This window comes from Heterodontus francisci, chromosome 6 (genome assembly GCF_036365525.1).
Source record: "Heterodontus francisci isolate sHetFra1 chromosome 6, sHetFra1.hap1, whole genome shotgun sequence".
In the NCBI taxonomy this organism is placed as follows: domain Eukaryota; kingdom Metazoa; phylum Chordata; class Chondrichthyes; order Heterodontiformes; family Heterodontidae; genus Heterodontus; species Heterodontus francisci.
The window spans coordinates 5,701,743-5,717,513 of NC_090376.1; the positions used below are offsets into that span (position 1 = coordinate 5,701,743).

Below are 15,771 nucleotides of genomic sequence, written 5' to 3' on the forward strand. Positions count from 1 at the left end.
GGGGCTATGGGGAAAGAGCAGGGGAGCAGGACTAATTGGATAGCTCTTTCAAAGACCCAGCAGGCTCAATGGGCCGTATGGCTTCTTTCTGTGCTGGATAATTCCAAGTGAAATATTCCTGAATGCTGTGTGATCGTCATCTCGTGCAATGCTGTTCATCTCTCCAAATTGCTCCCAGGGACAAGCCTGTACCTGCCAGTACCTCAGCCTAGTGTTAAACAGATCCGAAACAGACTTGGGACCAGTAATTGTTTAATCACAATTCAAGTGGGCATGATTATGAAAACTTCGAGCTCCCACATTGTGCTTCACTAAAACCCTAAATGCCTTTTCTGGACTGTAACTATCTTGTGAAATATAAACTTGTGAATAACAAATTCAGATCAGACAGCAAGGGAACTCTATCGGACAAAGTTGGGGAAGTGATCAGTGTCTGGAGTAATCTGTTGGGTGCAGTAGAGACACAAAACATAGCTGAGTGGTTGGGAGAAGCTTTGAATGCTTTTCCAATATTCGTTGTTAGCACACTGCCCTTTCACCTCTGGGATTCAGCCCAGACTGATGAGAGGAAACAACAGTAACAGCTTTTATATAGCACCTTTAACATAGTAAAATGAACCAAAGTGCTTCACAGGAGCGTTATAAAACAAAATATCACACCAAGCCACATAAGGAAATATTAAGTCAAATGACCAAAACCTTGGTCAAAGAGGTAGGTTTTAAGGAGTGTCTTAAAGGAGGAAAGCAAAGTAGAGAGGCGGAGAGATGTAGGGAGGGTATTCCAGAGCTTAGGGCCCAGATAACTGAAGGCTTGGCCACCAATGGGAGAATGATTAAAATAATGGATGCTCAAGAGGACTGAATTATAGGAGTGCGGATATCTTGAAGGATTATACAGCTGGAGAAAATTACAGAGATAGGGAGGGGCCAGGCCATGGATGGATTTGAAAACAAGGTTGAGAATTTTAAAATCAAACATTGCTTGAACAGGAGTCAATGTAAGTCAGCAAGCACAGGGGTGACGAGTGATAGTCTCAACATGGTGCGTCTTCAGAAACTAGGGTTCCTTATGGCTCCCTTACATACTACATCGTGTGTGAGTGCAGCGTTAAACCTGTGTTTTTGATCTCACGCAGCTCGTGACATTGTTCCAGATGTGGGTTGTGCCCCTCTATTTCACAGCTAAACTTCGCTGGTGGAGATTCCTGGTGATCTGGGTGCTGTTCTCAGTAATCACAGCCTTTATTACTTTCCGGGCAACGCGGAAACCACTGGAGAGATCAACGCCCAGGTAATGTGCTCAGTGAATGGGGAAAACCTGCTGGGGGAATCCGACCCCTTTAACCATCTTTCTGTTGCGGCTATGGATACTCAGCTGGCATTTGCCCAGGCACACAATCTAGGCCAGCACTTGCAGTGCAGTGCTGAGGAAGCGCTGCTCCATTGGAGGGGCAGTGCTGAGGAAGTGCTGCCCCTTCGGAAGTGCCATCTTACAGATAAAATATTAAACCGATGTCCTGTCAACCCTTAAGGGGTCGTAAAAATATTCTAAGGTCACTATTTTGTCATCCTGAGATTAAAAGACTCTATAAATGCAAGTTCCTTCTTTTTGAGTGCCCAATCTAGGTTGACACTTCAGTGAAGGACTGAGGGAATGCTTCTTAGTGTCTATTCTAAACTTGCTCTTCAAAACTTGGCACCGGGAGTAATCCAGATATTACAACCTTTTGAGGTCCTGCTTTTTAATCTGCTACCTAGCTCCCTAAATTCTTGTTGCAGGACCTCATCCCTTTTTCTACCTATGTCGTTGGTACCAATGTGAACCATGACCTCTGACTGTTCACCCTCCCCCTTCAGAATGTCCTGCAGCCGCTCCGTGACATCCTTGACCCTAGCACCAGGGAGGCAACATACCATCCTTGAGTCACATTTGCAGCCACAGAAACGCCTATCTGTATTCCTTACGATAGAATCCCCTATCGCTGTAGCTCTCCCACTCCTTTTCCTCCCCTCCTGTGCAGCTGAGCCACCCGTGGTGCCACAGACTTGCCTTTTGCTGCATTTCCCCCAACAGTATCCAAAGAGGACACAGTGGACTTCTCAGGGTCTTTTATAGAGGTGCTGGAAAGCCAAGCTGGGTAGTGGTCTTGTTTCCTTCCTTGGAAGTTCTCTTCTCTCCTTGGATGTTATCTACCTTTTTTTTTATACAGTTCAACCCGAACTCAAAACAATTCAAAAGCAAAACCGACAACAGGAGGTCGACCTTTTGACCTGTCACTTCTTTGTAAACAGCTTCTCCAGATGTCCAAAATTCTCTGTTATTTATTGAGCTGGACATCAGGTGGTTTCCCAGAAAGCCTTCTTGTTGTTGCTGGAAATTAAGTGGTTTCCCGGAAAGGTGTGTTTTCCTCACAAGACCTCGCAATGCCCCTTTTAAAAAAAAAAACATTTCCAGGGACTGTTTATCCAAGTCAAGAGGCCTTTGCATGTTCCCCTTTGAAAACCCCAAATTTTAATATTTCTTGAATCTTTCAGAAATGAATCCTCAAAAAATATATTTAATAAAACACACAGGCACTTTTGTAACACCTCCACCCTTGGAGAAATGAAACACCATTGTAAATGCATTTCATTACAATGTGTAAAAAAAAAAACACAATATTAAAATGTTTTAAATCACATTTTCACACTGACCTCCATTCACTCTTGTAATTAATACAATTCTGCTCTGTACGCTTTTTTTTCATTCAGATCACTCAAAACAACGTTACATTCTCGATAAAGCATCTGCCATAACATTAATTTTTCCCTCAATGTGGATAATCTTTAAGTGAATAGTTTGTAATAGTAAACTCCATTGGAATAGTCTGGCATTCTGGTTTTTAAATTTTCCCACAAAGTTTATCAACAAATCAGCAGACTGCAACTTTCCAAACCGAGCCCCCACCCCCAGTTATTCCAAATGGTCCTTCCAAGTGTCACTATAGACCAGCACATCACTCACTAGTCTCCGAAAAGTAGCTGGGGCATCCCCTAGCCTGAATGGCATCACTCGGCACATCTGGTGTGACAAAAGCCGATATTTCATTAGCTCGGGGTGTTTAAGGAACTTGCCAGTATCCCTTTAACAAAACAATTTTTGTAAGAAAAATGGCGCTGCCCACTCTGTCAATAGTCTTCCAAGTGAGGAATTGGTTAGGAGTCTGCCTTTGTTACTGCATTCACTTTTCTGTAGTCTATACAGAGTCCAGTTGAACCGTCAGGTTTAGGCATGAATACTACTGGTGAAATCCAGCTGCTTTGACTGGGTTCTATTTGGTGGTTTTCCAGCATGTATTGGATTTCTGCTTTTACCTGGGCCAGTTTATCTGGACTTGAGCGGTAAGGATGAAAGGGTTCCCCTACATCCACATCATGTGTGGCTAAGGTTGTATATCCTGGCTTATCCCTACAAACTCTTTTATATGCTGTGAGTAGCCTTGTTAGATCTTCCCGTTCTGCATCTAAATATGAAAGCAGAATGTCCAATCTCCCTAGCAATTCAGTATTAGCTAACTGGATAGTAGGAAGTACAATTTGAGAAAATTGTCTAGGCCTCCTTTTGCCTCATCCTCACTATCCCTTTCATCCTTCACTGTCCCTAATACCTGATATACCTGTGCTTGCTTATCCTCCTCCTGGTGATGATGGTATTGTTTCAGCATATTGATGAGACGCAGCTAATTCTTTTTCTGGTGATCTGGGGTGTGAACCAAATAATTTACTTCACCAATTCTCTTGACCACTTTATATGGACCACTGAACTGTGCTTTCAATGGTTCACTCTGTAAAGGTAGTAATACTAACACTTCATCCCCTGGGTTGAAATGTTTGGGTCTTGGCATGCTTGTTTGCCCATTTCTTCCTGGTGGTTTGGGAAGCTATAAGGTGCTCTTGAGCCACTTTGCAAGCTGTCGTAAGCCGTTCCTGGAACACGGATACATGATCTAACACAGAAGATTCATCCCTCTGTCCCAAAAACCTTTCTTTAATTAGTTTTAGAGGACCTCTTAACTCATGTCTGTAAACTACTTCAAAATTTAAATTCTAGCCCTTTATCCCAGTCATGGGAATATTCATGACAGTATGCCCTAATTATCGTTTGAGGGTCTGATGGTACCTTTCTCGAGCTCTTTGTGTCTGTGGGTGGTATGCTGAAGACTTTAACTGTTATACCCAAATTACCCATAACTTTCTGAAAAGTTTTAGTCATAATATTGGAACCTTGATCCGACTGAATATCAGTCAGTAATCCATAACTAGTGAAGAAATGGGTTAACTTCTCTGCCGCTACTGTAGCAGAAATTGTTCTCAAGGGAATGGCCTCTGGAAACTGAGTAGCCATATCCATGATAGTGAGTATATATTGGTGTCCTGCTTTTGTTTTCAGTAAAGGTCCTTCACAGTCTACCAACACCCTACTAAATGGTTCCCCATGGGAATTAGAGGTACTGGTTTCATGGCAGGCTGCAGCTTTCCCACAATCTAGCAAGTATGGCACGTTTTACAAAACTGCACCATGTCCTTGGAAAGACCTGGCCGGTAAAAATGGCGACTTATATGTGATTGAGTATTCTGGATCCCCACGTGTCCCACTACAGGAATTGCATGCACTATCTTGCATAGTTCCTGGCGATACTATGGCAGTACCACTATCTGATGAACTACCGTCCATTTTTCATCTGCAGGTCTGTGAAAAGGTCTCCACTTCCTCATCAGAATCCCATTTTTAATATAATAGCCTTCTGGAACTCCTTTTGCCTCAGCTTCCATTCGAGTTGATTGTGCCACTTTATGTAACTCTGGATCAGCTTGCTGAACCGTGATCAGAAAAGACTTCTTAAACATTTCCTTTGGATTATCCAAATCCCCAAAGAAAGTTGCGTATATTCGACTATCTAATGGTGCCAATTTTACCTCTGACATTGGAACTTGTTTAGCCATTGCTCAAGTTACTACACACGAAGGAATAATTCCTGGAATCTTTTCCTGCAGCTGTTCTTACTCCTTAACTTCACTTGGTTTTTCTGTGACTACTGGAGAAGCTACTACCTTCGCTCCGACCAAATCATTCCCCAGGAATAGGTCAACTCCGTGTACTGGCAAACTATGGAAAACTCCCACAGCTACCTATCCAGACATTAGGTCACACTCTAGGTGCACTTGATACAAAGGTGCGGGTATACATTCCCTGCCAATACCATTCCCTAAAACTTTAGCATTCAATGCGCTTTCTGGAAATGTTATGCCTTGCCCCAACCAAAGGGTTTGAGTGACTCCTGTATCCCTAAGTATAACTATAGGTTTGCCTGTCTCACTTGAGGGGTAAGGAGTTACTTTTCCTTTTGACAAGAATTCCCTATAATTCTCAGGTATCTTATTCACAACCCCTGCATTCACAGTGGTTTTTGTATATAGCCTTACAGCTGCAGTCAGATCTACAGCCTAATCTGCTGTACTCTCCATCAAGGCCCCTTTCTCTGCATTGGCTTTGTGAAGCCCAATAAGTCCCATGGGTTTACCCCACAATTTCCAGCTTTCTGCATGAGGAAGTCTCACCTTGTGACAATGGTAACATTTCGGCTTGCGGACCTCACTTCCACCTTCTGCATATTCCTTTCTGGCCTGAGGAGGAGATCCCGGGGCATTCCCAGCTGTCTCCTCTTGTCCCCAACTACTTGCCGCCTTTTCACTCTCCCACCTTCTATCCTTCTCAGGTTTATGGGGCTGACGGACGAAGGGTTTGGGCTTATTAACCAGCTCAAAATCACCAGTAATTTCCGCTGGCTGTTAAAACCTTCTGTTGTCTGTATGCGTTCTTACTAAGGGAGGGAGTGAATTTTTAAATTATTCCAGGAGAATTTAAAGTTCTCATACGTGACTTCCATCTTTAGTGTCCGTATCCAACGATCAAAATTAATTTGCTTTACCCTCTCAAATTCTATATAAGTCTGCCCAGACAATCTCTGGAGGTCAAAATTTCTGCCTGTACACTTCAGGGACTAACTCAGAGATTAGCCTTTTTTGCCATCTCATAATCTGAAGAAGCCTCCTCAGAAAATATGGCGAAAACTTCATGAGCTCTGCCCATCAACCTGCTTTGCATAAGCAGTGTCCAGCTTTCCTTTAGCCACTTCATTTGCTTGGCTATCTCTTCAAAAGAAATGAAAAATGCCTCCACATCCCTTTCCTCAAACTTGGGGAGGGCTTGTACAAATTTAAACAGCTCTCTACTGGGTCCTGGGCTGGAGTCAGATCTTTCCCCACCAGAACTTTCCTTTTGACTTAGTTCCATCCTTTTTAATTTGAATTCCTTTCCTTCTCTTTCTCTTTCCTTTTCCTGTTCCTCCAGTTCAAGTTTCTTCATTGTCAATTCTCTTTCAAGTTCAAGTTTTTCAATTCTTATTCCTCCTTTTTCTGTTCAAGCTCAAGCTGCTTCACCTGTAACTGAATTTTAGCTAATTCAACTGCACTACCCCCTGGTTTGCTTGCTTTCTTCAATTTCAAATGTGTTATTACTTCAATTGTGTCTGCTTTATTAGCTCATGGTTTTAACTCTAACGCCAACAGTTCTGCCAAATCCTTTAGTTTAACCTTGATTAAGCATGTCAAATCATTCAGGGATACATCCTCCGTTTCCAGAAAAGTCTCAGCAACTGTTAAAGACATTCCGGTGGTGTAGATTTTACTCTTACACAAGAAACCTCTTTTTAATTTTCCTTTTTCAATTATTATTACACCACTTACAATTGTATGTCGTCAGCGTTGGGTTTATCCCACAAGGAGCCCCAAATTATATGTTATTACCGAGGCGGGAGGAGTGCACTGTTTATTCTAGCTCCATTTCTCCACGGGTCACAACATATATTTAAATTTTTTTCCACTTACCAATAAGGTCAATCATATATTAAAGAAACCTAGAAAGTTATCAGTTTATTATAAAATGAGTCTTAACCAGTAATGAAGTAAAGCATAAACACACAGATTGAAATATTCAACTTCCCTTTTTACCTTAGCCTCTTACACGTTCACTCTCTCTCACGCACAGACATACCGATTAATTGGAAAAATAAAAGGATTCTTGTTTTTAGAACTCTATTACAGACAATACTTACTCACTCTTGAACACAACATCTTTCATCTGCTGTTTCCAAAACTGACATACAGTCTGGCCTCCGAGTATGCGTGGATGGGTCACTGGGATCTTTTGGAGTAGTTCTTTTCAGGCGGCGCTGAAAGTTAATTTAGTAGGCTTTTCTTCAAAGACAGGAGACGAGATGAGTTGACACAGTGGACTTCTCAGGGTCTTTTAGAGAGGTGCTGGAAAATTGAGCTGGGATATGATCTTCTCTCCTTCCTTGGGAATTCTCTTCTGTCCTTGGAAGTTCTCTTCTCTCCTCTCCTTGGAAATTCTCTCCATTTTTATACAGTTTAACCCTAACTCAAAACAATTCAAAAGCGAAACCGACAACAGGAGGTCAACATTTTGACCTCTATCAATCTTAACCTGTCACTTCTTTGTAAACAATTTGTCCAGGTGTCCAAAGTTCAATGATGTTTATTTAGCTGGAAGTCGGGAGGTTTCCCAGAAAGGCTTGTTTTCCTCACAAGACCTCTCAGTGCCCCTTTTTAAAAAGAAACATTTCCAGGGACTCTCTTTCAAGTCAAGTGGCCTTTACATGACCCCCTTTTGAAAACCCCAAAGTTTAGCATTTCTTCAGTCTTTCAAAAATGAATCCTCCTAACCTATCTAATCCCTTTACAGACTCTGTTCTCCTCACAACTTGCTTTCCCACCTATCTTTGTATCATCAGCAAATGTGACTACAAAACACAGTCCCTTCATCCAAATCATTAACGTGGATTGTAAATAGTTGAGGCTCCAGCACTGATTCCTGTGGCACCCCATTAGTTACAGTTTGCCAACCTGTAAATGACTCATTTATCCCCACTCTCTGTTTCCTATTAGTTAGCCAATCCTCTATCTACGCTAATATATTACCCCCCACACCATGAGCTGTTGTCTTGCACAGTAACCTTTTGTGTGGCACCCTATCGAATGGCTTTTGGAAATCCACCCTGCTTGTTATATCCTCAGAGAACTCTAATAAATTTTGTCAAACATCATTTCCCTTTCATGAAACCTTGTTGGCTCTGCTTGATTGTGTTATTTTCTAAATATCCTGTGACTATTTCCTTAATAATGAATTCCGGCATTTCCCAATGACAGATGTTAGGCTAACTGGCCTATAGTTTCTGTCTCCCTCCTTTCTTGACTAGGGCATTACATTTGTGTTTTTTCAATTCACTAGGACCTTTCCAGAATCTGGGGAATTTTGGAAGATTACAGCCAGTGCATCCAGTATCTCTGCAGCCACTTCTTTTAAGATCCTAGCATGCAGGCCATCAGGTCCAGGGAACTTGTCAGCCATTAGTCCCATTAGTTTTCCTACTACTTTTTCTCTAGTGATAGTGATTATTTTAAGTTCCCTCCCTTTCCCACTGATTTTCTATTATTGTGATGCTTTTAGTGTCTTCGAGTCATAGAGCGATACCGCACTGAAACAGGCCCTTTGGTCCACCGAGTCTGTGCCGACCAACAACCACCCATTTATACTAATCCTACATTAATCCCATATTCTCTACCACATCCCCACCATTTTCCTACCACCTACCTACACTAGGGGCAATTTACAATGGCCAATTTACCTATTGCCTGCAAGTCTTTAGCTGTTGGAGGAAACCGGAGCAGAAACCGGCAGAAACCCGTGTGGTCACAGGGAGAACTTGCAAACTCCACACAGACAGTACCCAGAACCGATCCTGGGTCGCTGGAGCTGTGAGGCTGCGGTGCCAACCACTGCGCCACTGTGCCGCCCATCTGTCTTCGACCATGAAGGCAGATACAAAATATTTGTTAAAAGTCTCTGTCATTTCCTTGTTTCCCATTATTAATTCCCCAGTCTCATCCTCTAAGGGGTTAAACATTTACTTTAGCTACTCTCTTCCTTTTTATATACTTGTCCATCCTTAACTATCCAATGAATTGATGCCCACATCCTGTTAAGGAATTAAAATAAATATATTTATCTGTAAAATTCCCCTTGATAGTCTTTCTCCTCTAATCTCCCTCCCCTCCATTGGTCAAAGAAGGTTTTACTGGTTCCAAAGATTGGTGAAGTAATACAATCGACCGCCCTGCTGTCCATATACAAGTGGAAAAAAAATCCTGTAAACTGTTCAGAAAGAAACTGCAGGAACGATTAAGTTCCATTCTATGTCATCAGATGTAAGCTGCAACACTGAACAGCTCAGGCATGGCGCCTGAAATATTTAAGAAAAACCCTAACTCTCCACCTGCTTTTTTAGTGACTTTTATTCCCTGTGAATTTATTGCACATTAAAGATAATTAGCCCTGGGGAATGGCACACTTTCCCTTTCAGGCACCCAGGCATCGCCAAAACTGCTTTTCACTATCCCATCAAACACTCCCAGAGCAGGTACAGCCCAGGTTAGATACAGAGTAAAGCTCCCTCTACACTGTCCCATCAAACACTCCCTGGGCAAGTATAGCATCGGGTAGATGATGCTGTGACTTCGTGCTCCAGTCTCTGAACAATGCCCCTATTAGATCTGTGTGGCATTTTCCAGTTTACCCTCCAGACTAATCGCTAATTAAATAGATTTACATTGAATTTGCTGCACAGGAACAGGCCATTTGGTCCAATGGTCCATGCCAGTGTTAATGCTCCACATGAGCTACTACTTTACTTTATCAAACCCTGTCAATATATCAGTTGACATTCAATGGCATTGCGATCGCTGAATCCCCCACTATCAACATCCTGGGGGTTACCATCGACCAGAAACTGAACTGGAGTAGCCACATAAATACCATGGCTACAAGAGCAGGTCAGAGGCTGGGAATCCTGCGGAAAGGAACTCACCTCCTGATTCCCCAAAGCCTGTCCACCATCTACAAGGCACAAGTCAGGAGTGTGATGGAATACTCTCCACTTGCCTGGATGGGTGCAGCTCCAACAACTCTCAAGAGGCTCGACAACACTGGGGCGGCACAGTGGTTAGCACCGCAGCCTCACAGCTCCACTTGTCTTGACACTCAGGAAGCTTGAAACCATCCAAGATTCTGATGAAAGGTCACTGACCTGAAACATTAGCTCTGCTTCTCTCTCCACAGATGCTGCCAGACCTGCTGAGTATTTCCAGCATTTCTTGTTTTTATTTCAGGTTTCCAGCATCTGCAGTATTTTGCTTTTGTTTCACCATCCAAGACAAAGCAGCCCGCCTGATTGGCACCCCATCCACAAACCCCACCACCGTTGCACAGTGGCAGCAGTATGCATCACCTACAAGATGCACTGCAGCAATGCACCAAGGCTCCTTAGACAGCACCTTCCAAACCCGCGACCTCTACCACCTAGAAGGACAAGGGCAGCAGATGCATGGGCGCACCACCACCTGCAAGTCACATCCAAGCCACACACCATCCTGACTTGGAACTATATTGCTGTTCCTTCACTGTTGCTGGGTCAAAATCCTGGAACTCCCTTCCTAACAGCACTGTGGGTGTACCTACCCCACATGGACTGCAGCAGTTCAAGAAGGCAGCTCATCCCCACCTCCCATGAATGAATTTTTTAAAAAGTTAATCGAAGCAGTTTTGTGCTCATGCTCACTGGGAAACTGAGGCAGCCCAACTCATTTCACATGAGACTTTTTACATTGTTAGGTTTACATCTTTGATTTAGAAATGTCCTTTTACACATTGTCTTTTTCTTGTTGCAGGCTGGTTTATAAATGGTTTCTCCTACTTTACAAATTAAGCTACGCCACTGGGATCGTGGGCTATGCTGGAGTAATGTTCACCCTCTTTGGTATAAACTTATTATTTAGGTAAGGTTATTCACACTTAACTTCTTTTAAAAAAAAAAATCAGATGCAGGTTGAAAGGACAGAACATGAACATAAACACGTGAGGCAGAGTTTGGCTCTTGTTAAAAGAAGTAATGTTGGTGTGAGGGAATGGAACACTTTCTATTCTGGAGATCCATTGTTTAGATTGAGCACAGCAGGAAGGCGAGATGAAAAGCAAAGTTGCTGCAACTCTACACAGTAATGTTACTAGATTAGTATCCTGGAATTCCCCACCAAAGACCACTGCAGAAGACAATCACCAAACGGACTGCAGCGGTTCAAAGAGAAGGCCCACGATCAACTTCACAGGAATACTAGGGATGGGTGGTAAATGTCAGCCTTGCCAGCGACGCCTACATCCCAAGTACAAAGATGTATAAAAATCATGTGTTATCAGAGCAGCCGTTACTAAATTAAGTGAAAGGTTGAGCTATGGGTACTCTAACAGTCGGAACTAGGTTTGTTTACCCATAGGGCCCTTACAGCTAGAGTGGACTTTTATCAGCTCCAACCTGGTTTTGATTCTAGATCCCAGAAGTGAAAGGAAGGTTACGCTGTGTGTTAGACCAAAGCCAAGTGCTCATAGTTTCAAGAGTCCCAGGGATCTACCAAAATTCGCAGTTTTGTCCTGGTCTTGAAGTTGATTTTTCAACCGGGACAAAATCTGGATTGAAAGCTAATCTCAGTAATGGGTCCATGAAACTATCATCGATTGTCATAAAAACCCCTCTGGTTCACTCATGTCCTTTAGGGAAGGAAATCTGCTATCCTTACCTGGTCTAGCTTACATGTGACTCCAGAACCACAGTGATGTGATGTTGAACTTGTATAAGACACGAGTTTGGCCTCAGCTGGAGTATTGCATCCGGTTCTGGGCACCACACTTTTAGGAAGGATATGAAGGCATCAGAGAGAGTGCAGAAAAGATTCTCGAGAATGGTTTCAGGGATTAGGAACTTTAGTTATGAAGATAGATTGGAGAAGTTGGGCTAAGAGGAGATCTGATAGAGGTATTTAGAATCATGGGTCTGGACAGAGTAGATAGAGAGAAACTGTTCCCACTCGTGAAAGGATGGAGAACGAGAGGGACAGATTTAAAGTAAATGGTAAAAGAAGCAAAAGCGACATGAGGAAAAACCTCTCCATGCAACGAGTGGTTAACATCTGGAATGCCCTGCCTGAGTGTGTGGTGGAGGCAGGTTCAATTGAAGCATTCCAAAGGGAATTCGACTGTTATATGAAAAAAAAGAATGTGCAGGATTATGGGGAGAAACTGGGGGACGGCGCGAGGTAAATTGCTCATTGAGAGAGCCAGTGCAGACACCATGGGCCGAATAGCTGCCTTCTGTGCTGTAACTTCTGTGAATTTGAGATAATGTGGTTGACTCTTAACTGTCCTAGCAAGCCACTCTCTTGTCAAGGGCAATTAAGGATGGTTGACAAATGCTGGCCTTGCCTTCGACACCCACATCCCATGAAAGAATAAAAAAACAGGAATTTTGAATACATAAAATCATAGAATGGTTACAGCACATTCGACCTATTGTGTCAGTGCCAGCTCTCTACAAGAACAACTCAGCTAGTCCCACTCCCCCATCTTTTCCCCGTGAACCAGCAAATTTTTTCTCTTCAGGTAATTATCCAATTAGTGTTTTATAAAGGTTCTCCATAACTTTGTGCTCTATCCACCTATTTATAAAGCCCAGGATCCCATATGCCTTAACCTTTTTCTCAACCTGCTCTGACAGTTTCAATGATTTGTGCAAATACATCCCCCAGCTCCCTCTGCTGCTGCACTCTTTTTAGAATTGTACCCTTTATTTTATATGCCTCTCCTTGTTCTTCCTAACAATATATATTACTTGGCACTTTTCTGCATTAAATTTCATGTGCCATGTGACTGCCCATTCCACCAGCCTTCGTGTTTATTGAATGCCCTCCCTTCAAGTGTTTATTGAATTCCTTTTTGAAAATTACTATTGAATCTGCTTCAGGCAGCGCATTCCAGATCACAACAACTTACTATTTTAAAAAAAAGTCTCCTCGTTAACTCTGTAGTTCTTCTGCTAATTACCTTAAATCTGTGTCCTCTGGTTACTGAGCCTCCTGCCACTGGAAGCAACAGTTTCTCCTTATTTACTTTATCAAAATCATTTATGATTTTGAACACCTCATCTAGGAGATATCAATATAAGATGGTCACTAATAAATCCAGTAAGGAATGCAAGAGAAACTTCTTTACCCAGAGAGTGGTGAGAATATGGAACTTGTTATCAAGGGAGTGATTGAGACAAATAGTACAGATGCATTTGAGGGGAAGCTAGAAAACACATGAGTATAGGGTAGAAGGATATGCTGTAGGGTGAGATGAAGAGGGGGTGGGAGGAAGCTGATGTGGAACATAAATCAGTGTAGACCAGTTGGGCCAAATAACCTGTTTCTGTGCTGTAAATACGACATAATTTGCAGTGGATCTTTCTCTATCTTTACACACAAACTGTAATGAACCCAAGCAGCCTGTGGATGGAGCTGTTTGTCCCTGGTGTAAATGACATTGATACGTGGCACAACAGCAGACTGCTGCAGCTGGATAGAAACACCCACAAGGGAGAGGCGTCTGGGACCCAGTTGGTTACTGGGAGGGTCGAGGAAAATCTGGAGAACTTTGTGCTTCCGATTCCATTCCCCTCGTCTAATTGGTGCCACTAGAACTGTTCAAAGTTGTGATAGTGAAAACCCTGGTGCGTTACGGAGGGGGAAACACTTAAGAAAAGAGTTAGGCAAGTGGACTTGAAACACAAGGTGTGGGAGAAAATACAATGCATCGGTGTTGGGATTTCTCAAATCTAGCCCAAATTTGGGCTAGAACCTCTAAAGGGCAGGCCACCAAACATGCAATGGATGGAAAGGGCGAGGTACAGGAAGGAAAGTAATAATTTAAAAAAAAAGCCCTGGTTCCAAAAGGATGATCAAAATTCAGAATATTCTTCCATCCTCACGCTGGCCATTTCTTGCTGTGTCAGCCATGCCTCTGGGTAGTATTCTCACAACTGAGTCAGAAGATTGTGGGTTCAAGTCCTACTCCAGAGACTTGGGCACATAATCTAGGCTGATGCTCCCAGTGCTGCACTCAGAAGTGTCATCTTTTGGGTGAGATGTTAAACCGAGGCCCCTCCTGCCCAGTCAGGTGACTGTAAAAGATCCCATGGCACTGTTTCAGAGAAGATCACAATTCGGTTAGGTTTACCTTAGCGATGGGCAGGGACAGGTATATACCGCAGGGCAAGAATTATAACTGGGGGAAAGGAAATTATGATGCGATTAGGCAAGATTTAGGATGCGTAGGATGGGGAAGGAAACTGCAGGGGATGGGAACAATCGAAATGTGGAGCTTATTCAAGGAGCAGCTACTGCGTGTCCTTGATAAGTATGTACCTGTGAGGCAGGGAGGAAGTTGTCGTGCGAGGGAGCCGTGGTTTACTAAAGAAGTTGAAGCGCTTGTCAAGAGGAAGAAGAAGGCTTATGTTAGGATGAGACGTGAAGGCTCAGTTAGGGCGCTTGAGAGTTACAAGCTAGCCAGGAAGGATCTAAAGGGAGAGCTAAGAAGAGCAAGGAGAGGACACGAGAAGTCATTGGTGGATCGGATCAGGGAAAACCCTAAGGCTTTCTATAGGTATATCAGGAATAAAAGAATGACTAGTTAGATTAGGGCCAATCAAGGATAGTAGTGGGAAGTTGTGTGTGGAATCAGAGGAGATAGGGGAAGTGTTAAATGAATATTTTGCGTCAGTATTTACAGTAGAGAAAGAAAATGTTGTTGAGAATACTGAGATTCAGGCTACGAGGCTAGATGGGATTGAGGTTCACAAGGAGGAGGTGTTAGCAATTTTGGAAAGTGTGAAAATAGATAAGTCCCCTGGGCCAGATGGGATTTATCCTAGGATTCTCTGGGAAGCTAGGGAGGAGATTGCAGAGCCTTTGTCCTTGATCTTTATGTCGTCATTGTCGACAGGAATAGTGCCGGAAGACTGGAGGATTGCAAATGTTGTCCCCCTTGTTCAAGAAGGGGAGTAGAGACAGCCCTGGTAATTATAGACCTGTGAGCCTTACTTCGGTTGTGGGTAAAATGTTGGAAAAGGTTATAAGAGACAGGATTTATAATCATCTTGAAAAGAATAAGTACATTAGAGATAGTCAGCACGGTTTTGTGACGGGTAGGTCGTGCCTCACAAACCTTATTGAGTTTTTCGAGAAGGTGACCAAACAGGTGGATGAGGCTAAAGCAGTGGATGTGGTGTATATGGATTTCAGTAAGGCGTTTGATAAGGTTCCCCACGGTAGGCTATTGCAGAAAATACGGAAGTATGGGGTTGAAGGTGATTTAGAGCTTTGGATCAGAAATTGGCTAGCTGAAAGAAGACAGAGGGTGGTGGTTGATGGCAAATGTTCATCCTGGAGTTTAGTTACTAGTGGTGTACCGCAAGGATCTGTTTTGGGGCCACTGCTGTTTGTCATTTTTATAAATGACCTGGAAGAGGGTGTAGAAGGGTGGGTTAGTAAATTTGCGGATGACACGAAGGTCGGTGGAGTTGCGGATAGTGCCGAAGGATGTTGTAGGGTACAGAGAGACATAGATAGGCTGCAGAGCTGGGCTGAGAGATGGCAAATGGAGTTTAATGCGGAAAAGTGTGAGGTGATTCACTTTGGAAGGAGTAACAGGAATGCAGACTACTGGGCTAATGGGAAGATTCTTGGTAGTGTAGATGAACAGAGAGATCTTGGTGTCCAGGTGCATAA

General features: G+C 43.1%; 1 protein-coding gene across 1 annotated transcript in view; it reads left to right on the plus strand.

The window, feature by feature from the left end:
- Nucleotides 1-15,771, plus strand: part of rnf121 (ring finger protein 121) — a 74,260-nt gene that overhangs the window by 23,584 nt on the left and 34,905 nt on the right. Inside the window, exons 4-5 of the mRNA XM_068033020.1 lie at nt 1,137-1,291; nt 10,846-10,953. Coding sequence (XP_067889121.1) covers nt 1,137-1,291; nt 10,846-10,953 — 263 coding nt within the window. The remainder of the gene's footprint in view (nt 1-1,136; nt 1,292-10,845; nt 10,954-15,771) is intronic.